This window comes from Lontra canadensis, unplaced genomic scaffold (genome assembly GCF_010015895.1).
Source record: "Lontra canadensis isolate GAN:19392208 unplaced genomic scaffold, GSC_riverotter_1.0 scaffold196, whole genome shotgun sequence".
NCBI classification, from domain to species: Eukaryota; Metazoa; Chordata; class Mammalia; order Carnivora; family Mustelidae; genus Lontra; species Lontra canadensis.
Window position 1 is genome coordinate 1,091,965 of NW_022631190.1, and position 27,691 is coordinate 1,119,655.

General features: G+C 40.3%; 1 protein-coding gene across 4 annotated transcripts in view; it reads right to left on the bottom strand.

The window, feature by feature from the left end:
• Nucleotides 1-12,619: 12,619 nt before the first annotated feature.
• The window catches only part of PLD1 (phospholipase D1), a 191,914-nt gene continuing 176,842 nt past the window's right edge, over nt 12,620-27,691 (bottom strand). For 3 of the 4 annotated variants that reach the window (XM_032847937.1, XM_032847941.1, XM_032847938.1), the window contains 4 exons: nt 25,432-25,566; nt 20,955-21,108; nt 14,673-14,790; nt 12,620-13,024 (listed from right to left, as the gene is read on the bottom strand). In XM_032847937.1, the coding sequence (XP_032703828.1) occupies nt 12,800-13,024; nt 14,673-14,790; nt 20,955-21,108; nt 25,432-25,566 (632 nt within the window). In that variant the 3' untranslated portion in view covers nt 12,620-12,799. Of the gene's footprint in view, nt 13,025-14,672; nt 14,791-20,954; nt 21,109-25,431; nt 25,567-27,691 lie in introns of those variants that run through there. The other variant, XR_004381472.1, reaches the window with a different exon arrangement.

The following is a 27,691-nucleotide window of genomic DNA, read 5'->3' on the forward strand; positions in this document are numbered from 1 at the left end:
TTATTTATTTATTTGACAGAGAGAGAGATCACAAGAAGGCAGAGAGGCAGGCAGAGAGGAGGAAGCAGGTTCCCTCCTGAGCAGAGAGCCCAGGACCTGAGATCATGACCCGAGCCAAAGGCAGGGACTTTAACCCACTGAGACACCCAGACACTCCCTTTTGTTTCTGTTTTTTGGAATACTTTGAGAAGAATAGGTATTAACTCTTCTTTAAATGTTTGGTAGAATTCACCTGTGAAGCCATCTGGCCCTGGACTCTTGTTTGTTGGGAGATTTCTGATTACAGATTCAATTTCTTTGCTGGTTATCAGTCTGTTCATGTTTTCCATTTCTCCCTGTTTCACTTTTGGAAGTTTATATGTTTCTAGGAGTTTATCCATTTTTTCCGGGGTATCCAATTTGTTGACATATAATTTTTTATAATATTCTCTTATAATTGTTTGTATTTCTGTGGTGTAGTTTTTTTCTCCTCTCTCATTTGTGATTTTATTTATTTGGGTCCTTTTCTTTTTAATAGGTCTGGCTAGGGGTTTGTCAATTTTATTAATTTTTTCAAAGGACCAGCCCCTGGATACATTGATCTGTTCTATCATTTTTTAGTTTCTGTATCACTTATTTCTGTTCTTTTATTATTTTTTTCCTTCTGCTGGCTTTATATTTTATTGTTCTTTTTCTAGCTCTTTGAAGTGTAAGGTTAGGCTGTTTATTTGAGATTTTTCATGTTTCTTGAGGTAGGCCTGTATTGCTATAACCTGCCCTCTTGGAACAGCTTTTATTGCATCCAGAGGTTTTTGAACTGTTGTGTTTTCATTTTCATTGACCCATTCATTCTTTAGTAGTATGTTTAACCTCAATATATCTGTGGTCTTTCCAATTTTTTTCTGTGTTGACTTCATTTCATAGCATTGTGGTCAGAAAATATGCATGGTACGATCTCAGTCTTATTGTACTTGTTGAGGTCTGGTTTGTGATCTAGCATGTGATCTATTCTGGAGAATGTCCCATGTACACCTGAAAAGAGTATGTATTCTGCTGCTTTAGGATGGAATGTTCTGAATTTATCTGTTAAGTCCATCTGGTCCAGTGTGTCATCAAAGCCATTGTTTCCTTGTTGATTTTCTGCTTAGATGATCCATTGATGTAAGTGGGATGTTAAAGTCCCCTACCATCATTGAATGATTATCAATGAGTTCCTTTATGTTTGTTATTGTTTTATATATTTGGGTGCTCCCATGTTGGGTGCATAAACATTTGTAATTATTAGATCTTCTTGTTGGATTTTCCCCTTTATGGTGATATAGTGCTCTTCTTCATCTCTTGTTACAGCCTTTGGCTTAAAATCTAGTTTGTCAGTGCACCTGGGTGGCTCAGTCGGTTAAGTGTCTCCCTCTGACTCAGGTCATGATCCTAGGGTTCTGGGATCCAGCCAGGCTCCCTGCTTCTCCCTCTGCTTGCCACTCCCCCTGCTTGTGCACCTGCTTTTTTCCCTCTGTCAAATAAATAAATAAAATCTTTTTAAAAAATAAAAATATAAAATCTAGTTTGTCTAATATAAGTTTTGCTCCTTCAGCTTTCTTTTGCTGTCTATGTGCATGATAAATATTCCTCTGTCCCCCCACTTTTAATCTGCAGGTATCTTTAGGTCTAAAATGAGTCTCTTGTAGGCAGCATACAGATGGGTCTTGTTTTTTTTAATCTATTCTGACACTCTATGTCTTTTGATTGGAGCATTTAGTCCATTTATCTTAAGAGTAATTATTGATAGATATGTATTTAATACCATTTTATTACTTGTTTTGTCATTGTTTCTGGGAATTTTCTCTGTTCCTTTCTTGTCTTTGTTACTTTTGGTTTTTCCTTTCCACTCAAAGAGTCCCCTTTAATACGTCTTGCAGAGCTTGATTCAATGTCACAGACTCCTTTAATTTTTGTTTGGGAAACTTTTTATCTCTCCTTCTATTCTGAATGATAGCCTTGCTGGATGGAGTATTCTTCACTACAGATTTTCCCATTCAGCATGTTGAATATATAATGCCACTCTCTTCTGGCTTGCCAAGTTTCTGTGGAGAGATCTTCAGCTAGCCTTGTGGGTCTTCCCTTGTAAGTTAGTTCTTTGGTCTTGCTGCTTTTAGGATTTTTTTTTTTCGCTCACTATATTTTGCAAATTTAATTACAGTATGTCCTCGTGTTGGCCTGTTTTTTATTTTGTTGGGAGTTCTCTGTGCCTCCTGGATCTGGATGTCTGTTTCCTTCCCCAGATTAGGGAAGTTGTCAGCTGTTATTTCCTCAAATAAATTTTATGCCATCTCTTCTCTTCTTCTTCTGACACTCCTGTGATATGAATGTTACTGCATTTGACGGAGTCACTGAGTTCCCGAAGTCCATTCTTGTGTTTTATAATTCTTCTTTCTCTCTTTTGTTCAGCTTCATTATTTTCCATTACTTTGTCTTCTACATCCCTTATTTGTTACTCTTCTTCCAGCCTTGTGTTCATTGCATCAAGGCCCGTTTCCAATCTCAGTTACTCTATTTTACCTTTCTGATTCTCATAAAATTCTTCTTTCTCTGTGGTGAGGGTCTCCCTGAAGTCTTCCATTCTTTTCTCAAGCCCAGCGAATATCCTTATGATTATTGTTTTAAATTCTCAGCAGGCACATTACTTATGTGCCTGCTGAGAATTTATTACTTGTTACTTATTATTACTGTTATGCTTGGATCTCTAGCCTTTCTTGTCATTTGGGATGAGTTCCTCCATCCTGGCATTTTGTCTAATCCTCGGTCTTCTCTGTGTTAGAAAAGCCTGTTATGTTTCCTTGCTCCTGAGAGTACTGGCTCTATGAAGAAAAGGTTAGATACTGTCCAGGGCCTGGCACTTCAGGAAGTATCTCCAATGTGTGCTGCGTGCACTCTGCTGCTGTGTTTTGGCTGCTCTAGCCTTCAGGCCAATCATCTGCAGAGGCTCTCCTTGCCTAGTAGTGGGCAGTGTTTGGTCCTTGGCCAAAGTGTGGCCAGTTTTAACTAAGTGTGCTCTGGTCTGCTCGTTACATGAGACCTGATACCACCTCCACTAGAGATGAATCCTTGCAGAACGCTATGGTCAGGAGACATGGTGTGGGCAGGGTTTCTGCTGGTCTTCTGGGGAAGGGACCCACCACACTGGGGCTGAGGCAAGCTTGAACAAGAAGGGCAGTTGCAGGTGGCTCTGTGCCTATGCTGAGGGGTGGGGAAGGGAAATGGTGTCGGCCAGCTTCTTTGTCCCGGGAGAGGCACCTTGGGGCCTCTCAGGGATATACTCCAGGAAGAGTGAATCATCTCTCCTCTGTGTGCCCCAGGTTTTCCTCAGATCACTGTTTCCATGCTGTTTGCCCTCAGGTTGTTTGCCTTCTTCTCTGCTGGAGCAGGGCAGTGCCCTCAGGGCTCTATCCCAGCCAAGCCCATGGACCTCTAAAGCTCCAGTCTTTGAGCCCCACTGCTTCCAAAACTCACAAAAACCTTGTGTGCTCCCGTGTGCTCCTCTCATTCTGTCTTTTCTGCATTTCTCTGAAGCCACAGCTTCCTCCCCTCTGCAGCACCAGTGAGCCATTTCTCCCCTAAACTGTGTCTCCATACTTCCTACCTTCCTTTATGTGGCTTCTTTTCTCCCCTTAGTTGGGCAGTTTGTTCGTCAGTCTTCAGGTCGATTTCTGGGGTATTTAGGTTGATTTTATAGTTATCTAGTTGGTAACTATGGGATGAGAGGAGTCTAGGGTTTTCTTACTATGCCACCATCTTAGCTCCCTTCTCCAAAAACCCAGACTAAAAAGAAAGGGCCATACGAAGGAGTGATTAAAAAAAAAAGGAGTTGCATCCAGTCACCCCTCAGACAAGTTCCAAAACAAAGAGTAGACTGATAGAGCTGGGTTGTTCTAGACAGAAAAGTGGCTAATTAGCCTGGTGAGGGAAAGCTTACGTAAGTCAGGAACTTCCGGATTTTCACTTCACTTTGAGGTCCCTGTGTCTTTATCTAGGGAATGAATTGTAAGTTTCTTAAAAAAGAAGAAGGGTTATGAAAAAGAGTCCAGAAATATGTCTTTATTTTAAAAGACATTTGAAAGATACTCCTTCTGTTGTTTTTCACAAGTCACCAACTTGTGAAAAACAACTTGTTTTTCATAAGTCAGTAGTTTGCCTACTGACTTATCTGGTGCAATTCTGAACTAAGTCCTTTGAGCGACTGTCCAACTAGTGAATAGCCAAATATCATGAGGAAAACTATTGAATTTTAATTTTCCATGATCTTTCAAATGATATTTTGACCTGATGTTTAAAAGTTCCATGACAGCTTTAACTAACTATATTTTATATTTTTAAAAAGTGCCCGAGACTTAACAAACTATAAAGAAAAATTTAGAAATCCAACTCTTACCACACCACTTTAACATAAAAACAGCTCATTTCTTTGGGCTCTCCTCTGCACTTTCTGAATTCACCCAAAGCATCCCATGTATCAGAGCACAGGTAGATTTGGGGGTAGAGGGTAGAGACGGCAACTTTTCAGTCCACCTTGCCCATAATCTGAACAAAGTGCTCTGCATAGTGATAAGACAAATGCAGAGTATTTAAAAAGTTGGACAGTGCCTGCCTTCAGGGAAGTTATATACCTCTAAACAGGGTAAAAATACCATCATGAAAAATCAGACGTATATGCTAGGCGTGCTTTGATGCCTCACCCTCTATGCCCACTGCTTGCCTCTGAACTCCCCTGCAGCCACAGTTGAGGTTCCCTACGTTGCAGCTTTGCCTCATGGGCTTCCGGCTGCTTCTCCACTGGTTGTCTCTGACCCACAGCAGCTTGCTGACCTGCCTGCAGGGAAGTTCCAGAAATGCCCGGGATGTGGCCCTGCCGGGGGCCAGGTGCAACCAATGAGAAATGGAAGCTTGAGGATAAGGACGGCTGCCTCCTGAGCCTTCAGGGATCTAAGCAGGATCTGGCCCTGCTGCCTTCAGTGGTAACTCCCTCTTTAATCTATTCTCGATTGGCTTTGCCTGGCCCCAACTTGCTTTACACTCTCCTCCACATGTGCTTCCTTAAAGTTCTAAGTAAACCAAATTGCAGGGGAGCACACAGCTGGTAGTTGGTGGGATCACCTGAGCATTGTGCAGAGTAAGAAGATGCAGGAGCACCAGCCAGGACCTGGGGTGGGATCACCTGAGCATTGTGCAGAATGAGAAGACCCGGGAGCTTGACAGAACCTGCGGTCATGAAATGGATGATTTCATGAAAAGGGGAGCCACAATGATTTTTTTTTTTAAAGATTTTATTTGATAGAGATCACAAGTAGGCAGAGGGGCGGGCAGAGAGAGAGGAGGAAGCGGGCTCCCTGCTGAGCAGAGAGCCTGAAGCGAGGCTCAATCCCGGGATCCCGAGATCATGACCTGAGCCGCAGGCAGAGGCTTTAACCCACTGAGCCACCCAGGTGCCTCCACAATGATTTTGAAGTAACCAGTCACCTGGAAGCCAAGGAAAGCTTTATCTAGTGAGATAAACACTGAATGTCCTTGTTGAAAAAGCCAGTGAGGTACAAAAATAAAAATAGGCAAAAAGAATCTGTATTTAAAGAAGTCAGGGAATTGATAGTGACTGGAAGGGGAGGGGAGAGAAGGGAGCTTCCCTTTCTTGATCTGGGTGCTGCTGAGCTCTGTAAAGTTCCTGAAAAAACATCAAGCTGCCTATTTATCACACTGGCACTTTCTGTAGGTATGTTACAGTGTGGAAGAAGCATAAGTCAGTCAGTCTAGGTGGAGGGGCTGGAAACCAAATGGCAGTAGGTCATAGAGCAGCTAGAATGTGGAAAAGGAACACCAGAACACCCTGAAGAAGCTTGACTCTATCAACTGTTGCTGTGTCATGAACCATCCCAGAATTTAAGGGCTTATGACAGTGACTGTTCTATTTGCTTGTAATTCTGTGGGTCAGCCATTTGGGCTGGGCTCAGCTGGGTGGTCCTGCTGCTAATTTCTTTGGCAGTTGGACTGGGTCAGGGTGATCTAGCATGGCCTTACACCCATGTCAGGTAGTTGGTGCTGGCTGTCCTCTGGTCCTCTCTTTTAGTTTGATCTCTCATCACTTGGTGACATCATTTAAGGAGGATTAGAGTGGAGGTTTGAAAGTTGTGCAGTTTCATTGCTGCCATGTTCTATTGGTCAGAGCAAGTCATAAGGCCCGCCCTGGTTTAACAGTAGGGCGTGATGGGGACCGTGGGGACCTAGACAGCACATGCCTCATCTTAAAGGGATAGCTGTTCAGCTCCAACAGAAACTGATGCCATGTGTCCCATTGTTCCTAGACATTCTGATTTTGCGTAAAAGTCAGAAACCTTAAATGTCATGTAAAATCTCTCAATTTTTATGTTTAGCAACGAATTCACAATGTTAAACAATGTTATATGGTCCAAATAAATATGCCTATGAGTCTTACAACCTCTGCCTTAGATGATAACAAGATTTAGAAAAATTGAGACCATCATTCCCCAAATAAAAGTGGAAACGAATTTAAGAAATCCACACTCTCTCTTTGGCCTATGGGGCATCAGCCTATGACTTTTGGTATATTTCTGTAGTGTAGGAAACCAACAATGTAAGCATAATAGGAATTTGGAGAAAACCACCTTTTATTTCCTCCCCTTAGACACCCCTCTCTGCCCTCCCTCCAGCTTAGAACCTCCACTTGGAAATTACTGTTACTTTTATTTTTAGTTGTTTTTTTAACTGAAGTATAGTTGACATATATCCTATTACTTTCAGATATACATCATAGTGATTCCACATTTTTACACATTATAAAAAGATCCTCAAGATGGTCTAGTTACCATCTGGAAATCCCTGTCATTTTATGGCCTTCTGGAAGTGTGAAAAAGTCTAGACCACGGTGTTGGGTGTGAGGTGTGTTGTCCTCTCTATTCTAGATGGCCTGTTTCACTTTCAGAGAGTAGATGAAAGGCATCTGCTGTAGCTTGATAGAAATACCTACTGTGTGCAAGGCATTGTGTTTTTACCTATGTATCTCATTGGCCTTCATGAGTGAGGCTTTATTACCACATTTGAAGACCTCTGGATTATTTGCTGGGAAGTAGCAGGGTAGAAATCTGGGGTGAGCTCTCTTGAATGCTGAAGCCCATGCTTTTTCCACTGGTATTTGCTGTTCGGTCCCACACCTGTACCTCATACACCTGGGGGTTTTAAGCCTCTGGAGTCTTGAAGAGGAGGTAAAGGACAGTCTCAAGGCTATGACCATTCCTGAGTGTGAAGCTCCAGAGCTATTGAATGAGCGGAAACGTGTAACATGCTTAGAAGAGGTCCTGGCCAACAAAGTCACTCGTGATAGCTCTGTTATTGGTAGTAGTAATATGATTGTTTTCCCGGTTCCTACTCTGGTGTCCTCAAAGACTGGTATTTATTCTATTTTACTCTAGTCATTTGTTGTTTTCTCCAGCTTGGTAATTCCCATACTTGCACCCAAATATCTCTTATTTCAGGCACTTTCTTACTTTAAGAAGGGAACTTTGCACTCTCAATTCACTAGAATGTGGGCCACATGAAGTGTCACCTGGTCTTTGTTCACTGATGCGTCCCAGCATCCCCACTGGCCTTGCTCAGTATGTGCTCACTGGAAGTGGTCTCAGTCTTTTACAAGAAATTCGCCACCTCCCTCTATCGTCACACCCCACGGGGAACAGAGGTCTGGGAGGAGCACAGGATGCTGAGACTCTGAGGCTGACCTGCGTGGGGGCCCACGACCGGGGTGTGGGGTGGGGCTCCACAGACACAGAGTTGTGTCTCAAGCCCAGACATGCAGCACTCTGGCTCTCAAATCCTGGTGTGGAACAGGGAACTGTTTTTCAGATAAAGGGACACTATTCATTTCACACTTTTAATTATTTAATGAATATTTACATTAAAAAAAAGCCATTAAGGAACCAGGTACAGAGAGCATTGATTGTGAGGCAGAGAATGGATACATGGATCATTTCCAATGCTTCACAGACGGAAAAGTTCACAGGAAACTGAGTCTTCTGAGTTCAGAGTTCTTATTCTAAATACAGACGCTTCAACCAATCCATCCTCATTTTTTTTTTAACACTTTAGTTACACATGTTGTCAGCCATGTATGCCTATGAGTGCTCAGCTGGGAGATGCCTGCTTTAGCTGATCAGATCTCTCTTCAGAACCAAAACCATGTGATTTTACTCCTGAAAGGACCTTGTTCTTAAAAATAAATCCATTGTAGAATGCTGGGCTCTGGGATAGCAAGACTTGAAAACCTTGTTAGTGAAGAGATTAGAACTCCTCCAACTCTGTTTGGTTGAGGAACTCTGTCTGGACATTCTCTGCTCTCTCTAGAGGAAGGAGCAGTAGGCTTTTCTTAAATATGGTGAATATTTTAGCATTTGCAGATCATTTGGTCATGAATGCATGTAAATGAATGGATATGGCTGTGTTCAAATAAAACTTGATTTACAAAAACAGGAGGTCCAGCCTTGGTGTGCCAAGTGCTGCAGTAGAGGTGAGGCTCGGAGCCTGAGTTCTGTCCAGAATATCGAAATACTCTGAATACATATTCCTTGCCAAGTATTTGTTTTTTGTGTCATGACATGTGCTCCAATGGCAGTACTTAAGTATGAAGTTTTAGAGTGGTTTAGGAGAATAGCAGTGCCTTTGGACCAAACTATTTTGTGTGAAGAATTCAAGTAGATCGACATTAGGGGGGCATGATGTTCTATTTCCTAGTGTCTGGCAGAATTAGGGTGACATTCACTTACATACATTTATCAAGAATAAAGTGGACGGTTATAACTGCTTGGGGATAGGAGAGAGTAGTTAAGCCTGCATTTTGGTTGGATTGCCATCCTAGTCTCTGACTTTACAACTTCCAAATCGTCAGCATGACAAATTTTCATTTATCTTATGTTTGATTACTGTTTTTAAACTTAAAAGTAACAATAGTATAAGGGAAAAATAAAACAACCTATAAGAAATTAAGTCATAAAACATTCAGTTCCTTTAGTGAATGCTTCCAATCTCAAGTCAGGCAGTACTATCTCACATGTGAATTAAATGTCACTAGGAATCATTTTATGGTACCTGCCCACCCCCCTAAGAATAATGCGAATTCACTTTCACCTGCAACTTTCTGAGAGATGCTGATGATGAATTCCTTTTCTAGTGCATTTCTAGATTCAAGGTTCTCAAGGCCCATCCATTTTAAACCTCCAAACTGTCAGTTGTAATTGGCCTCAGAGGATCTTCCAGGGTAATACAAATGTATTCCTAAGCACACTTAAAGTCCTTTAGCATTTGCTCATTTTATACAAGAGACTGTAGAGAGGGATGAGGAGACATGAAGGATCCTCTTTGTCCCTGCTACAAAGGGTGACAGACATCAGAAAATGCTCAAGTGCCTTATCAGATCAGGGAGGTTAATAAGACGATTAACTCTGTTAAAAAATAATAATATTTTGTCAGTCACTTAAAAGGGTAAGTTAAACGGAAGATTTGTTTAGAGACCCCATTTTTTTTTTTTTTCTGGAACTCTTTTCTTGTTCTCTGAAATGGTTAATGTAATAAAGAGATGCTCTGCTTGGGGACAGAGGCTGAAGGAATAAGGGGTGAGGAGATGCAGGAAGAGGAACAGGTGGTTCTTGATGAGCGTACAGATCTGGTCCGCCTATAGGCTGGCGTCTGCAGAAAGGCTTCTCTGCCTGCTGTTTTCATCTGGGAGACTATTCATTCATGATGTATTATAGTTTCCCACGTTAGTACACAAGATGTGAACTGCTCATGTTTTTGACTACCTACAGATGAAATTTTCTTCCAAAGGGTGCACTAAAAGAAAACCAATATTTTGTTTTACTATATGCCACTCAACTATCTAATGACCGCCTGCCTCTCCAAGCCTCTGGGTGACTGATGCCTTAGAGTTGAGAATGAAGACCGTCCCAAGGAAGGGCGAGTCACCGAGTGCACACTTGATACCGAGCAAATGCCTGCACCAAACCAGTACCCTCCAAGGAGTAGGCTTGGACAATCTGAGTAGTTTGAGTAGCTAGTCTACTTTCTGCCAGTCATTTTGTATAATCATAGAATTTTTCCTTCTTGAAAACAAAGTATTAGAGATTATCAGAGTATGGGGTACAGCATTTAAGGGCATTTTAGAAGATCACAGTCAATTTAAAATGTGGAGCAGATTCATAATAGCTTTTCAGGGGGCTTTGAATCATTTGCATTTTGAAGTTGATATCAGATATTGCAATGTTAAAGATAAGTTATTTGAACTTCTATTATTAGGTAGTAGTGGTGTTAAAATGATGACTGACTAGGCCATGCAGTACACCTTGTGCCCACACCCCATGTAACTTTTGCAGAATGCTGCCCTACATAAGCTGCTATTGCAAATAGGCAATCATTACACGGAATCTTCCAGAAAATCCACCCAAGTAAAGTGGTAGCCTCTCATCTTTACAGAAGAACGTCTTACCTTTGAGAAGATGCAGTAGAAAGGAAACTGGCCCCAGAAACCAACAGTAAGATTTCTTTCCTGAGATGATATAAGTTTGTCATTTCATTAACTCTGTCCTCCACCTCATTTATTCACCCACCGAACAGTTACTGAGCACCTCCACTGTGCCAGGTACCTACCGTTCCAGGTTCTGAGGACACACTATGAACAAAACGTGGCAAAGTCCGTTCCCCGTGGAGCTTACATTCAAACAGGGGGAGACAGAACACTTAAGTACATGACACCACGGTATTTGAAGCAGCTGAGAGACATCCTGCCTGAAATCTGTTTGCTGCCTCTCCTCACTTGTGGATACTGAGGACGTCAAAGGGGAGGCCACGAATGGACCAGCACAATTTCACCAGTCCTCCCTCTACTATCTCACAGTTGGGTGAACTCAAGGGAGTCCTTCAACCAATCTGGGCCTCAGTTTCCTCATCTATAAAATGGGGAGGGGCTGGATTAAGTGATTTTTTTTTTTTAACAGAAGGGGAACTTTTAGGCTTTTATTTTTCATAGTGTTGAGAGCATTTTGCACAAAATCGAAAACCAGTCTTGACTGTCATACAGTTTAAAAAATATGTAAAAGTAAACTATAAGGAATCCTTAGGTAGTCCACATCCACTCAACATTTTAAATGTCAATCTAAACTTCATAAATAGCAAATGCCTTATTTACAGCTGCTGTAGAATGAAGTCATTTTATACCACCTCCAGCCATCTGAGAAATTATTTATTCATAAAGCACAGCCCCACCTCATTTGTGAAATGTTCTCTAGTTGTGAAATCCTCTCCTGAGTGTGACACTCTCTCCTACTCACCCAGATTACTGACTTTGTACTCCTGTTTAACATTTTCCTAGCTCCGTGAAAACAGGGATTAGATCCTCACTTTTGAAGAATGACTCCAGTGAGATCTGTCCTGGTAATCCATTCATGTGTGATCAATGCACCTACATCATGTTTTATGGGCACAGGCCTTTTGGGAACCCACATCAGCTCTTCAGGCTGTAAGAATAATTCTGCTTAGTAACATAAGAGCTAGGGTGTGCCAAAGGGTATATTACTATTCAAAGAGGAAAAATGGGTTTCTAGAAAAATTCATAGACTAGGACAATGTGAATTAATGAAGATCCTAACCTCTTTGGAAGCCTTGTGGAATGTTAATGAGTATTTAATAATACAATAACACAGGTTAAGTAGCAAGTATTTTGCAGTCCATTTTTCTTTAAGAAGGTAACATAGCTGGGAGAGCTGAATGTCAAGGTTAGGCTTCTACTTACTAATTTGGTATGAGTTATGAAGCATCTGGTTCTCTTAAAAGACAAATTGCAATTTTCAAATGGAGAAACTCTAATTTCAATCAATCCAGCAGCTAAAGATGATAGGACATTTTCCAGGACTATAAGGAATCTTCTTTTCTTGTCTGGATCAGATCCCCATGGCTACCTTGGAGGCTTCTGAAGGCTGTGTGCTCTGCCTCTGAGTTTTATCAGCTGCTGTGGAATGAAATATCCCACACCTGTTTTCAGATTTGATCAGGTGGGCCCTATCACTGCCTTTGAAGGCAAAGTAAAATCTCTGCCTCAATAACCAAATTTAATTCCTTCCTATTGTTCTGTGGTGTTAAGATCTATAGTGTCAATATTATCAGAAGAACCTAATGTGGGCTGCTTTGTACATAACGTCTACCATGTCCTTTCAGTCACTGAAAAGGGATAAGGACCCCATCCTTGCCTGGCTGAACACTCCTACTTCAGGACCAGATGGGCAGGGGCATTCCCCTGTCACCTTGAAGAACCTGGAAGCAGCATCACAACATCTTCTAGGAATAAACAATGTCTCAAACTGTGTGTGTATGTACTAGGAAATGAGGGCAGGTCCAGCAGTCATCGCTGCATAATGGGGGGCAGAGAAGAACAAGGAGGTTTCAACAATTTCTGGCAACCTAGATCACAGACACAGGTAAATTCTTGTTAGAAAAGGAAGAGCACTGTGGTGTACACCATGGAATTTGTTGTTGAGCATATGCTATCAGTAAGAATACAGTCCCTTTTTCACAAGGATAAACAGGAGGAGTTAGCCCACCTGATGTTCAGCGTCCTTCAATCAGTAGGACCGCAGCCCTGTCCAGCCAATCCAGAGGGTCCCTGGGGCAGATCCCAGGGTATACCAGGCTGGCTGCGGCTGTGAGGATCTCCCTAATGTCACAGTGTGCAGTGTACTTTTCAAGGTGGAAGTCCTTGAGCTGCAAATGAATATCTCCCTTAAGTCCAAACCTCTGTCGGCACTATGGCTTCTTTGGTTCCAACAGAAGGCAGGAGGCTTTCTTCAGACAGGAAATAAAAGGGGAATTGCACTAAGAACCCACGGATCTTTTTCAGTTCTTCCTCAGCTCTAATGGGATCTTCCCTTGCTAAGACGGGCTTGGTTATAAAGTCTCTCAATTGAATTAAATTGTGTACTTCATCATTGGGAAGGCACCGGAACACCTGATTAAAACACAAATAGGAAGAAACGAGGTCGTGAGTTTAAAAGATATCCCCTTTATGGGAAATACACATTCTGACAGACAAAATCTTCGCTTTATGAAACACGTAGTAGTTTTAGGCCACAGCACAGACCCGACTGAAGAGTTGCTTTTCTTATTTGCTACCAAGAGATGACTAGATTTGCTTCCATCAAAAAGAAAAAAATCTTAGATAGAACCTTCTATCTGATCTACACGAGTCACTGACTTCAAGATAAAGTCAAGCTAGTGGTAGGGGAATTCCACTGATGTTAGTCCGCATTCAGGTTAGGATTTTGGATAATAATTCTCAGAATTTCACTGGAGGTTCTGGTCAAAGAGGAGTATTGCAGATTATATTGTCTCTAACTTTTCATTTTTCAAAAATGCTCATATCTGTACCTTTAAAGGTACCAATTGTACACTTATTGTGCTAATTGAAAATGAGCTTCTTATATCACAATAGTTCCCTCCTAAATACTTCAGCATGTATTAAGAATATGAATGTGCCTATATAATCATGATAGCATTTTCACACCTCAGAAAATCAATTCCAAGTCATTTAAGATATGGTCCATATTCAGATTCATCCTGTTGTTCCCAAAATGTTTTTTTTATAGTCGCTGTCCTGTACTGCATCCCCCCCCCACCACCACCACCATGAGGATCCAAACAAGGCTGTGCTATGCATTTTTAAAATTACATTTTAAAAGACTCCATGCACATGACCTATTTGACTGTGGCCTTGAGTACTCAGTATGAAATAAGGCTATGTAGACTGTCATGTTTCATTAGGAATGATGAATTTTCCAGCTGGAAGGGACTCCAGCAGTCATGAAGAACAGTAACACACTCTTAACCAATTTCTGCCAGATTGTCAGCAGATCTCAGCTCGAATATTTCTAGGACAGAAACCTGGCTACTTTAAGAAGTAACTTGCTCCCCTGTTGCACAACTCCTACCTCTTGTACATTCTTTATCATAACCGATGGATAGAACTTACTAAAAGATACATTTGGTCTCCCTAACACATGGAGCTTGTTTTAAAACCCCTTTCCAAAATTAGAGCTGCCCAACAGAGAAGTGTTTCATTATTAGTAAGTTCCATCATAAGGATGGATACCATTTACTATGCTATGTGCTAAATACATTTAAAAGCCTACTCTTTATTTTCATAAGCACCCTGGTGGATACTCCTCCCAGTTTATAGAAGAAAGGAGAGCTCAGAAAGTCAAATCACTACATACAAAGTTCTGTCACCAGCAGCTGGGTGAGCTGGGTCGAACTCAGGTCTGACTCATTTTTGGATACCATCTGCCTCTTTTCTCTGTCACTAGACACACCCAAAACTTGGGTAAGCACCTTCCAAGGATGCTCATGATGGGATCCCAGAGTCAGATGAGAGATCAGAATACCACTAATGGCTCTTCGAAACAACAATCCATGATACTTTTTGACTCTGTTTTTAAGGTCTACAAAGAGGTATTTTATTACAACTTGGAAATGTACTGGTTTTTTTTTTTTTTTTACACTCATTAAGAATACTCTGTTCCACTAATATGCAACAATAACAATGTGCTTTTGTGATGTGATTCAATTTAAAAAGGGGAGGAGGGATATGCAAACCTCACCTTATCATAAATTGTAGCATTTCGAGCTGCTGTTGCAACCCACACCTCCTTGAAGAATTTGTCACTCACTGGATCCTGAATGTTTTCACTTGGTTCAGAAAGATAGCCAAGGACAACCCTGAAATACAAGTATGCTCCAAAATGAGTTACTGAGATAAAGAAATTTGCTGCAGGTATTGTTTCTAAGGTAATGTAATTTAGGCACTCAACCACAGAAGTCTTTTTTTTTTTTTTTTAAGAAAATCTGAGGAAGCCATTAAAACTCTGTGTGTGTGTGTATAAAACCTTCCTTGCAAAACAAAACAAAACAAATCGAAGCTGTTATGATGCTTGAAAATTTTAACTGTTGGATAGACAGAAACACCTGAATTTAGTTCCAAGAGAGCCCTTGGAATTTGGCCTAAGGGGATGAGACTTGGAGGATAGGGTTAGGATTCAAAGGGTCAGCACCCAGGGGGCACCTGAGTGACTTGGTTGGGCATCTGACTCTTGATTTTGGCTCAGGTAAAGATCTCGGGGTCCTGGGATCAAGCCCCGTATTGGGCTCCAGGCTCAGTGGAGAGTCCCCTTGGGGGTTCTTTTTTGTCTCTCCTCCTCGCTCTCTCAAATAAATAAATCTTTTTAAATACACACACACACACACACACACAAAACCCCATGTACCAGCAAAAGTGCCAAGTCCTTTCCAAGAACTGTCTCAACAAAGTTATGAATAAGCAACTATTATTATCTCCATTTTACAAATAAGGGAACTAAGGCACAGAGAGGGTAAGTAACTTGTTCAAGGTCACCCAGCTGGTAAGCTATAGATATGTGACTCCAGACCATTTGACTCCCAAACCTATGCTCTTGACCAGAATGAAATATCCCTTTCTCTTCCCTTCCTCTTTCCCTCCCTCCCTTCCTTCTCTTGGGCCAAGAACTATGCCAAACTCTGGGGCACAGAAACAAATACAAAAGACATGGAGCTTCTTTGGGTAAATTAAATGGGTAAGGTCAATAATGAATAAATCATCATCCTTAAAAAGAATGAAGTAGTGTGATAAATACTGGGTGTGCTTTAAAAGTATGGGAGCCTTCCCCTCCACCCTTCCAGTTGGCCTGACCCCACCTATCTTTCAGCACTCAGTACAAGGCTTCCCCTTGATTCATGGCTCCCCCTTCTTCCAGCTCCCATTTTTCTCTGTCAGGCCTCAGAGATTTGGACATTCTTCTTTTGCTCCCCCACTGAACCTCATATTTGCTTTATCAGAACACCTGCAATACTTCATGCACTTTTGTTTTTTTAACAGGTTTATGTCCCACAGCTAGCTGGTTAGTTCTTTAAGAGAACATGACCTGGCTATTCATATCCCCGAAGTGCCTGGCAAAAAAGAAGCCACATAACTAGATGTTGTCCTATTTGATCATATATAAACAGTGTACTAGAAACAAATTCTTAAGCAAAGCAAGATAAATTTTAGAGGTCGCATCTGAAAATGGTAAAAATCCCTGTACTCATGGAAGGCCTTGGAGTAAAAAAAACATTTCTACCTCAATCCTGTGGGGTACGTGGTACACAATTCCCATTTTGTAGATGGGAAGCTAAAATTTGGAGACCTACTACTAACAAAGCTAGATTTCAAATGGGACCTAAAGCCCTTTCTCACATGCCTGATAGGTTCAAAGAAGATCAAAAAGTCTTATGTTACATTGAAGATAGAAGTGAGGAACTAGGTCTTAGAAGGACTTCGTCTTTTACACTGAGAGAAGCTGGGACATATTACAGATTCTGGAGTGATAGGATCTGACTTTACATTCGAAAATATGGCTGCTATATTGGGAACAGAATGTGGGGGCAAGGGCTATAACAGCGAGACCACTTAGGAGCTCCTGCAGTAATCTGAGTGAGAGATGATGGGGCTTGGGTAGTGGAGAGGAAGGTGTGGAGCCAACAGGTTATACTGACAAAGCAGGTATATGATGTGAAAAGAAGTGAGGCATCAAGGATAACAACGGGGGTGTGGGTGTGAGCAACTAGAAGAATGTGGGTGCCATTGACTGACATGGGGAATTCTTCTGGTAGTGCCAGTTTGTGGGAAAAGACCAGTAATTCAGTGTTGAACCTGTTGAGACTTCCGTTAAACATTCACAGGGTAATGCAAAGTAGGCAGCTGGAGAAACGAATCTCGAGTTGGGGAGAGTATAAATCTCCAGTTGGCTGGAGTATAAACCTGAGAATTGTTTTATATATGTATTCATAAAGCCATGGACTTTACCTGGTTTACCAAAGGAGTGAGTTTAGACAGAAAAGAGGACCTGGTGAGCTTTAATGGGAGGGAAAAGAAGGAACAGCAAATGAGCCTGGAGAAAAGCAAGGGTGTTGTATCTTGGAACCACACTAAGTTTGCCAAGGAGAACTGTGTCAAATTCAAATGAGAATTGACCACTGAATCCAACAGTGTGGAAATCCTTCTGCTGTTGCCCTCTCTGGATTTAAATAAATGTGGATTGACATCATTGTTCTTAATGGCTGCAAAATTTCCCATCATGTGAATTTCTTTAACCAAGTATTTTATTATGACCTTTTGGATGGTGTCCAGTTTTTCATTATTCTGAACAGTTTTACCATGAACATAATTTACTCATCATGCATAATACTTTGTGAATTTATAGGACTCTTTTACTAGGGAAAATTTTAGAATTAAGTTTTACTTCAAGAAAGGCTGTTCCAACACAGACGCCGTGACGGTGCCCGTTCTCTCCAGTCATCCCCAACATGATCGATTCCTGAAAAAGCTCAGCCATTTTTACAAGGATAAAAGGACATTTCATTTTAGTTTTCGTCTGCACTTTCCCCACTATCTAAAAATTCTTTAAAATAAATGGATTTGGCACCATGGGCTCACTTAGGATTTTTTAGAGCTTTATAACCTCAAAATTTTATTTCCACTTCAAATAATGTCTCCCTCAGACTATTGAAGAATAACTTTTAAAATGGATTTAAGGGAAAAAAATGGATTTAAAGAATGGTGTTTGCACACAGATGCTGGCTGCTTAAGACCCAAAGCAAAATCTGCAGCAAATCTGATGGACAGTGCAAGTCATGACAATACATCAATTATAATAATACCTTTGATGGGGATCAAGTCTAACAGCTGAAACTTGGCAAAAACAGTTCTGTGACTTTGCTTTTAACTTCAAAACAAGAGGTGACACAATGTGTCCAACAAGTTATCGGTTAAGAGCTTGTTTGTAGAATAAGTATTTAAATAAGTCTATAAGAGCTAATTTTTAGTAATAAATTATTTTCCCTGTCAGTTTTCTGTTAAAATGCACAGTAAAGTGAAAATCTCTGGATATTCTTTTGAGAACTAAGGTGAGGGAGAACACGTCTGATTTAATGTAGGCGCTTATAATGGGAATTATTTAATGGTTTATTTTTTATGCATCGGTGGAACAGGAGGAAAACTGCAGAAAATAGTTCTTGTTCTTTCCATTCCTCATGTCTATTGCTTGACACGATTCTGAGCTGTACTTGAGTGGATAATGGTTTCTGTTGAGTGATGGTTACATCCATACAGTTGGATAATTTTCCAGGACTTAACTGTTCAGCACATAGTTGCGACATTCAGTGCAGTACCCTGATGTTGACTCTATTTAGAATTGATTTCACATTGAAATGTGTCTATTTCTAGTCAGAAATAACCCAGATGGAAAATGGATTGAAGCTGCTTTTTTTTTAGTGAGAAAATGGCTGTGTTCTAGGCCCCAATATTATCTTTTAAGAACATTCCGTAATAAAAATAGCATGAGGTTTTTTTGTGGTGCTTTTTCTAATATATTAGTTGTGTTTTCCATTGGGGCAAAGTGAAAAATGATTGTTCATGAACAAATGCCTTTTTAAGACAGTTTGAAAATATATCTACTTATTTATTTATTTATCTTAAATATTTTATTTTTAAGTAATCTCCACAGCCAACATGGGGCTTGAACTCTCAACCCTGAGATCAAGAGTCAGCTCCACTGGCTGAGCCAGCCAGGAGTCCCTATATCCACTTTTTTGTATCAGTGAAAAACCTGTCTATCAGTGAGGTATTAGTTAAAGGAATTACAGCATATTCACATGATATAATACAATGCAGCCATTAAATGTTATAGAAGAATACTTGATGACACAGAAATATGTAACATTATTTAAATAATAAAGAACATCCTAGGATTGCAGGATTCTAATTATGTTTTAAAAAAGAAATACGGTATAGTAATATATATGTGCCGAACAAAGGGGAATGATGTATGCAACATTTTTTAAATAATGAAGAACTTTCTAGAACTGCAAGATCCTAAAAAAGAAATACAGTATAGTAATATATGTGTGCCGAACAAAGGGGGAACGATAGACAGCAAATGTTAAAGCTGCTAGCTCTGGGCAGTGGGACTGCAGATGAATTTAATTTTCTTATTGCTTAACTGTATTTGCCAAATTTTCTACCACAAAAATCGGCTGTAATCAGAACCACCTACACCTTTATAATTATTATACATTTAGAGTTATAAAGAAGCTCACCACTTTAATGAGAATACTTAAGTTCTCACAAAACCGAAAAGACTGGTTTATACAAAGAAATACTTGCTTCCTCATAGATGCTGCAGGAGGCAATGGGTGGGCTGATTAACAGGGTACTAATTTTAATCTCCTCCCTGCTAAATGAAACAAATTAACACCAGAAGCTAATTGAAATATCAGTGGTTTAAAAAAAATAAATCTTACTGGCAAAACAATTAGTAACAATGGCAATAAACACAGTCATAAGAACTGTGAGGAAGTATTGACAGTCAGATTTTGAGGGATAGATTTGCCGAGCTCCTGGGGCAGAGAGAGCAGAATGACCCCCTCTCTGGAACCGAAGGAACTGAAGCTTATCTTGCTTCTCAAGAGCCGGAGCCTGGGCTGCTGGACAGGAGGAAAATGGTGGCCAGCATTTGCAGGGAGCCTGGTACTCAGGGTGTACCTGTCTGCCAGTGAACCCATGTCCAAGTGCCACCGTTCACACCACAGGGTTAAAACAACAGCTCCTTTCCCCAAATAGCTTAAAGCTTCATCAGGGCCACTGGCTGCATCTCGCTGTGGAGGCCACAAGGAAAAACCCATCTCTGGCTGATGCAGCTCTAGAATCATGGACTGAGGGGCTCACTGCAAGGGCCTCGCTATAGGGGAGTGCTCAGGATATTCCATGGACCATGAGTGAAGTGACAGGATCGGGGGTTCTAGAAGGATCCGTCTGACTACTGAGCTTAGATTACAGGGTCTGGGGTGGGGCCAGTTAGAGCCTGGCCCTAGAAGGTTCTCAGAAACATTAAGAGAATGAGAGACTCATTTAGGGTCCCCCAGCCCTTGCTGCTCTGCCCAGTGTTCTCTCAGCTTGAGCACAGAACAGTGTAGAATTCACATCTTGTTGCAGAAGATCAAGAATCTTTTGTGTCTGGGGCTGCAGTTTCCATACTTCACCATCAGCAGTCACTGGCACCCTTCTTTAATACTCTCTATTACATCCTTGTATTATTGGGACTACTATAATTTTAAAAAATGGACTCTAAAAAATTTAAACAGGTGGGTGCCTGGGTGGCTCAGTTCGTTAGGCAACTGCTTTCAGTTCAGGTCATGATTCTGGAGTCCCAGGATCAAGTCCTGCACTAGGCTCCCAGCTCCATGGGGAATCTGCTTCTCCCTCTGACCTTCTCCCCTCTCATGCATGCTCTCTCACAGTCTCTCTCTCAAATAAATAAATAAAATCTTAAAAAAACCCAAAATCTTAAATAGGGGTGACCGAGTGGCTCACTTGGTTAAGCACCCAACACTTGGTTTTGGCTCAGGCTTGTTCTGGGGTTGTGGGATAGAGCCCCTAGTCAGGCTCCATGCTCTGTGTGGAGTCTGCTTGAGATTCTCTCTCCCTCTGCCCCTCCCCGCCATTCACTCTCTCTCTAAAATAAATAAAATCTTAAAAAAAAAGAAATTAGATGGGTTGACCTGGCCTGGTCCTAAATCAATGAATAAATTTAAAATGCTATTTTTCTTGATTACACATAAAAATAATAAAAATGATTAAAATAGAAAATATTTACACCCCACATAAAGTCCTTTTGCACACTACTGGTGATTCACATCTCCTGCTCTGGGAGATGCTGTTTTAGACAAGGACCTGGGGATGACATTTGTGTTCAGGGCAGGAGGTGGGATGGGGTTCCAGCACCCACCACAGTAAAACAACGTTAAGAGGGTCACAGCTCTGGGGGACCCACCTGAAGCATTGCAGCCGAAGTCCCTGGGCGAAGCGGCCAGCCTGGTACTCTTCTCCATCCATCACCGAAGGGACTGTCTCTGTGTCCTGCACGATGACAGCCATTTCACTGTCACGCTTCCCCAGCATGCTTCGGTCATTTATGTTGGCAGAGCCTATCATGGGAAACAGTGACGTAGAACAACCTTCTCGGCAAAGAGAAGTGTTGGCTGCCTTCCCTGCTCAATTCTTCCTTCCTAAGAAAACCTTAATTTTGTTCAGGTTATCAAGAAATGCTGAGTTTTGGAAAGGGGAGGCCCACTGTAACCCAGGCATAAGTCTTGATCAGTCTAAGCCAGCTATAGTAATTTTGTGATTTTTACCCATGACTGGCTTAGGAATGGGCACTTGACATCATTGTAGCCAGTGTGACATGAAGAAGAGTATGATGGGGGCTTCTGAGAAAGTCTATCTCTTTATAAACAGACACCAGACTGGGATGCCGTCTCTTAAAGCCTTTTGATATTTTGGGTTGGATGTTGGATGAGGACGTGATTCCAGGAGCTGCTGTAGCCATTTTGTAACCACTAGGGGACAAGCAGACAAGTGGAGGATGGCAGAGCAGAAAGAAGAAAAACCCTGGGTCTTCGAGTCACTGAACTAGCCAACTTTTTTACCTGCTGGTATGTGAAATAATACAATTTTCCTTATTGTCTCACACACCTCTAGCTGAATTTTCCATCTGGTAGCTCAAAGGCTTCTAACTGATGTAATCATTATGCACACACACAAAAAAGACACACCAGTTCAATTTCGTCAGCTTTTAGACTTACTCTTCTGGAGTCTGGTAACTTAACTCATAGCCATGTAATTACGAATGTCAAAGCCCCAGAGCAGCTTCACAATCAAGAGTCCACTCTCAAATACAGATTAGCATTAGTGGCTTTGGTTTTTACGTTCTCTTGCCTCACTTGTGTGGCACGCCAACTGCTTCTATATCAACTTTTTTCCATTCTATTTTTAAATCCAAATGAGCTGAGAATGTTGACTTTCACATGTGAAGGGCAAGTATTTTAATATTAGTTCAACCTGGGCTTTCTCCATTCCTCTGAATGTATTCGGAAACCCCAGCACGTTTTTCTGCATTCATCTTTTGGATTCGTGCTTTTGAATCCTTGAGGTGTCCTATAAACTACAGAAGGAACCTGCCTCTTTTTTCTTCTTCTTCCCCTTATCACACATTCCACAGCTTCTGCAGGCATGGAGTGCAAGGGTTGGACTGATCAGGAGCCAGAGGTGACCCTCTGGGATTGGGACTGTCAGGGTGTAAGGTGATAGTATAGCCTTCCCCTGAGCCCAAATGGCAGCAAGTTGTACATGAGGAAAAGCTGGCCCTTCCTAAGGAGGTCTTATTGCCATTTGCCACAATACTGTCCTATATTTTATATGCAAGTCTATGAGAACTATGGATGTGAATGGCCCCCCCAGTGACGATGACTGACAGAGAAAGGGTGGAGCACCTCACAGAAATTTGGGAGCATTACCAGAGCTCTGTAAGGGGGGAACGATTGACATACTTTGTCTTGTTAGCAATAGATTGTCTTTTATACATGCACTTAAGTTTTGATGATGCTGTAAAACTTGCAGCCATATCTTTGGGCTTCAGAGTTGGCCCAGCATTAATTTGGACAAAGTCATTTAATCTTTCTCACCTTTAATTTGATCTTTTATTAACTGAGATCAGAAGACAGATCTTTTTTAAAAAGCAGGGAGTTTTTTTTGTTTTTTTTTTTTTTAAGATTTTACTTATTTGACAGAGAGGGCACAAACCAGGAGATAGGCAGAGACAGACTCCCCGCTGAGCAGGGAGCCTGACGTTGGGCTTCATCCCACCTTCTTACTCCCGCTCAGCAATACCCACTCTGATGTTTCTGGTTTTAAATGGAAAAGCCCTTGAGCTCTGTAGGGCAGAGGCAGTGTTTCATTCAATTTTTTTATCTCCCCTTTATGGATTAATGAACACTGAAAAAAACTAGTTCACTTCGTCAACAGGATAGGCTCAAATTCTACTTAAGGATAGCCTTATTTTACTTAGGAAAGCAAACAAAATGTTAGTTTGGTTAAGTGCCAATATTAAGATAGATTAGAAAAGTGGACTTGGTCACAGATTTCATGACCAGCAGGGGCACTCAGGGCAAGAGATAATTAAACCTCCACACAAAAGAGATCTTTAGTGCGAGAAAGCAAGTATTTCCTTGTGAGGAGAAAAGAAAAATAATTAGTTATTTTGCTTCTGTTAGTTACTCAATAATTCTGGCATACATTTGCCATGTTAGAAAATTTAACCATAGGTTACTTTAACCTCTTTGAACACCTGTAAAATATTTTCAACCTAACGTCTCAAACTCCTGAGAATTTGAAATATTGTTCTCAGTGTTATGAATTTAAGTAGGGCTGATGTGTGAAAGCACCAACAAACCTGCTTCTCTTAGAGTTTCCCTTGAGATACAAAGAACAAAAGTATCTTTGGATTTTTTCCACGGGGACATCTGTTTTGTCCATGGAGAAGGAGAAAAAGAAATCTATCCCTTAACGACTAGCAAGTAAAACCTCTCCATATTCCCAAGGCCACTTTGGTTTCAAGAAAATGGATAAGAATTATGTACAAGATTGATCAATTATTGGGACGCCTGGGTGGCTCAGTCAGTTGAGCCGCTGCCTTCAGCTCAGGTCATGATCCCTGGGTCCTGGGATCAAGTCCTGCATTGGGCTCCTTGCTCGGCAGGGAGCCTGCTTCTCTCTGCCTCTGCCTGCCACTCTGCCTGCTTGTGTGTGCTCTCTCTCTCTGACAGATAAATAAATAAATAAAATCTTTAAAAGACTGATCAATTATTGCTAGCCTAAATAAATTGTAGCCTTTGAAAATTTAGAGAGCTTTCTAGAAAATGAGTCAGTTAAAAAACTCAACCTATTTAATCATTAGCTCTTTTACTGCAAACTACTCTGTATTTATACTTTATTTAAAGTAAAGCAGGCTGAAATCCAAAATGACCTTTAAAAGGAAAATATTTACATCTGTCAATATTTACTTCAAGAGTTCTGAAATCTTACTGAAGAAATCAACTAAATTTGTTTTTCCATTTCAGCAAACATCAGTATTTTTTCTTTCCTGCTGTCATTGCCAAACTTAATATGAAAAGTTTCTGAGATTGGCTTCTGAAGAACAAGGCCAGAGTAGCTTGGGGGAAATTATAGAAACTGTGTTTACTGGGGGACTAGGAGAGTAAATAAAGCCCTAAAGAACTTTGATCCCTATAGAGCAAGAGATAGAAGACACATATTTTTCTGTGTATTAAGAGAGTGCCCTATGTATTAAAAGAGTGTGTGTGTGTGTGTGTGTGTGTGTGTGTGTCCACGCATATATATGTATCACCACACCGTGGTCTATATATTTTCTGGCTTTGGAATTGCTTTCTCTTTCTTTTCAAATCATGTTCCAGATAAGACAATCTCATTACTCCTAGATATGAGCTTTTTTTTTTTTTTCCTCAGTGGAGGATAGAAATGGAAATGGCATATTTACTGCCAAAAAATTTCAAAACACTCTACAACTTTTAGTTTCTCATAGAATAGGGAAGATAAGGAAGTATCTATTTATAGTTGAGAAACTGCACTTTACTTTTTCTGGGAATTTAATTTCTTTAAGTTTCTATTTAAATTCTACTTACTTAATATACAATGTAATATTAGTTTCAGGTATACAATGTAGTGATTCAGCACTTCATATAATACCCCATGCTCATCACAAGTACATTCCTTAATCCTCATCACCTATTTCCCCCATCCCCCCAAACCCTTCCCTCTGGTAACCATCAGTTTGTTCTCAATGGTTAGGAGTCTGTTTCTTGGTTTCCCTCTTTTTCCCTTTGCTTGTTTTGTTTCTTAAATTCCACGTATGAATGAAATCAGATGGTATTTGTCTTTCTCTGACTTACTTATTTCACTTAGCGTCATACTATCTCCATCCAAGTCTTTGCAAGTGGCAAGACTTCATTCTTTTTCACAGCTGAGTAATATTCCATTGTGTATTTATATACCACATCTTCTTTATCCATTTATCAGCCAATAGACACTTGGACTGCTCATTTTTCTCTCCCCATGTTTCCCCCTCGAGCTCCCAAAATCAAGGTACTCCAATTTATAAAAGGGGGTAATAATGAATTAATGAGAACAGGCTGATTACTGTCTGCAGGGCTAACCCACTGCTCTTTGGCTACTGTAATTTGCACAATGGCCATTTAATTGCTCCGTGCCTCTGTTTCTTCATAGATAAAAACAGGGATGAGAAAGGACTTAAGTGGAAAATACTGCTTCAGAAATATTTTAGATGTCATGTTACAGTCCCTCTGAACTGTAAAGGAATTCTGGGAGAAAGAGAAAGGATTTTTGCATGAAGTAAGTCAACTAGCAAGCCACGCAATTATAGACCATGTACTTACCAATAATAACGGTGTTGTCATCAGCAATTAGCAACTTGCTATGGACATAGATGAGCTCAGTGACGAGGTTGCCTTCAAGCTCTGCATGTGTTCTAAGGCCACAGAATGATATGTAATTTATCCACTGATTGCCAACTATAAAATAAAAAAGAAAGTACTAACATTCAATGACCAAGTTCATTCAAGGGACATTAAATTTTACTGTTTCTTAAAACAAAGATACTACTTAAACAGGTGGTTAAGAATCGATGGTGTGGTGTAGTGTGTGTGTGTGTGTGTGTGTGTGTGTGTGTGTATAATTTCAGAACTCACCCAGGATCTGTTTTTGCTATCAGAAGAATCTTTTACTATTAATATGGATGGACATTAAAAAAACAGTACTATAGTGCTTTCTATAAATTACCTTTTCCAAGGAAATCAAAAAATATATCCAATATGAACAATTTATTTAAATGATTTGGCGAGTAACTACTGAAGAGTGATAATTAAAGCAGAGCCAGAGTGGATGACCCAAGAATTCAGTGTGATGTTTGCACTGATCTTGGTTGACACCTGCTGCAGTTTAAATCAGATGTAAAAATAATGCCCACATGACTTGATGTAGAAATAGTGTGGCCTATTCAGTGCATAGCAGCAGTTAAATTTTATAGACTTTGGGTAAATAAAAATGTTGGCAATTAAATAACACTCCTTCTACATCAGTAACATCAGGAAATGAAAGAATCCTAACTACATTTGACTTTGAAGAATCTGCCTCAGAGCAAGCGCTAGCAGGTTTGTACTTTAAAACGCTGCCCCATCATCACATGAGGGCCATTCGTGTGATAAGAAGAAATGAATTCCATACCAAGCCAACCCCTGACCATTATCCTGGCATCAATGTTAGTCACACAATTTTATGGTCTCTCTCTCTCACATAGCAGTTGTCCTGGATAAGGAAAGTCTTGTACTAAGAATAAATGGAGTGGAACCAAACCATCACAGGTTCTAATAGAAACAGAATGTAATTTTTTTTTTTAAGAGAATCTGAAGCATACTAATAGAAACAATGGCAGTTCATGTTCTGTTTACTGAAGTTTCCATGTATTTACTGATGCATTCTATTATTCTGTTGATGTTTCTCAGTGTTTCTATTAAATCTGGGTATCTTGGAAAGAAATTCATTCATAGGTTATATATAGAGATTCCTCCCTTTACAGGTAAACTTTCCCTTATACATGTAAATAATATTGTAGCTGTTTGCCAAGAGTCGATATGTTGGTGTACTAGTACATCATGTGTAAGAGATGCATTTCTAAGAAGTTTCATGTAAATAAGATTTTTGTACATCAGTTTCTTCCCCATTTGTTAATGTTATATTGGAAAGATGTTTCATTGAAAGCATCAACTTCTCTTTAAAACTTCTCTGATCCAGGAGAAAGAGGTATTTCCTCTTTTAAGCCCATCATACCCATGAAATTCCTGGAAAATACTTCTAACATAACATTTAATATATTATTTTACAAATATTCATTTAATCCTCCATTTCTCCTACCATCATCGAGGTCTTACACATTTTGTATCCCCATCCTCGCATAATGCTAAAAGAAGTTGAGTAAATGAGTGAATTGATGAATAGGTAGTCAGGTGACAGCTATTATTGGTTTTTCTGTATCATCAATTTTTCTGCAGCTGGCTCATGATTTAAAATTTTGAGATATAAAGCAGATTTTTAAAGGAATCATGGAGTGAATTCTTGGCTAAAGTAAGTAATTTTTTGCAGTAACTTCCCATAAAAAATTCACATAGAACAATATAGTAGCCCAGTGGTTCTCAGTGTAAGGACTGCCTCTCTGAGGACCGGTTAGAAATAAAATCTGGAAACCCTCCCCAGAGGTTCTGTTTCAGCAGAAATCTATAATTCAGTAAATGCCCTAGGGGATATCATTCTTTGAATGACACTGTTGTAGAACTTTGGTATTTATAGTTTTAAGAGTAGTGGCACACTTTCAGGAAATAATACACCATGACAATCTGAGATGCATTCCAGTGTGCAAGTCTGCTCAATATGAGGACATCCATTAATATAAAACATGATATTGATCAATCTAGAGGGGAAAATCTTATGATTGTTTTAACAGATGTTTTTGAAAAGCTTTTGACACAATTCAGCATCCATTCTGGATAAGAACAACAAAGAAAGAAGAAAAGGATGAATACTTTCTTAATATGCTTAAAAATATATAATATATACATTACACATATGTTATATGTCTATGTG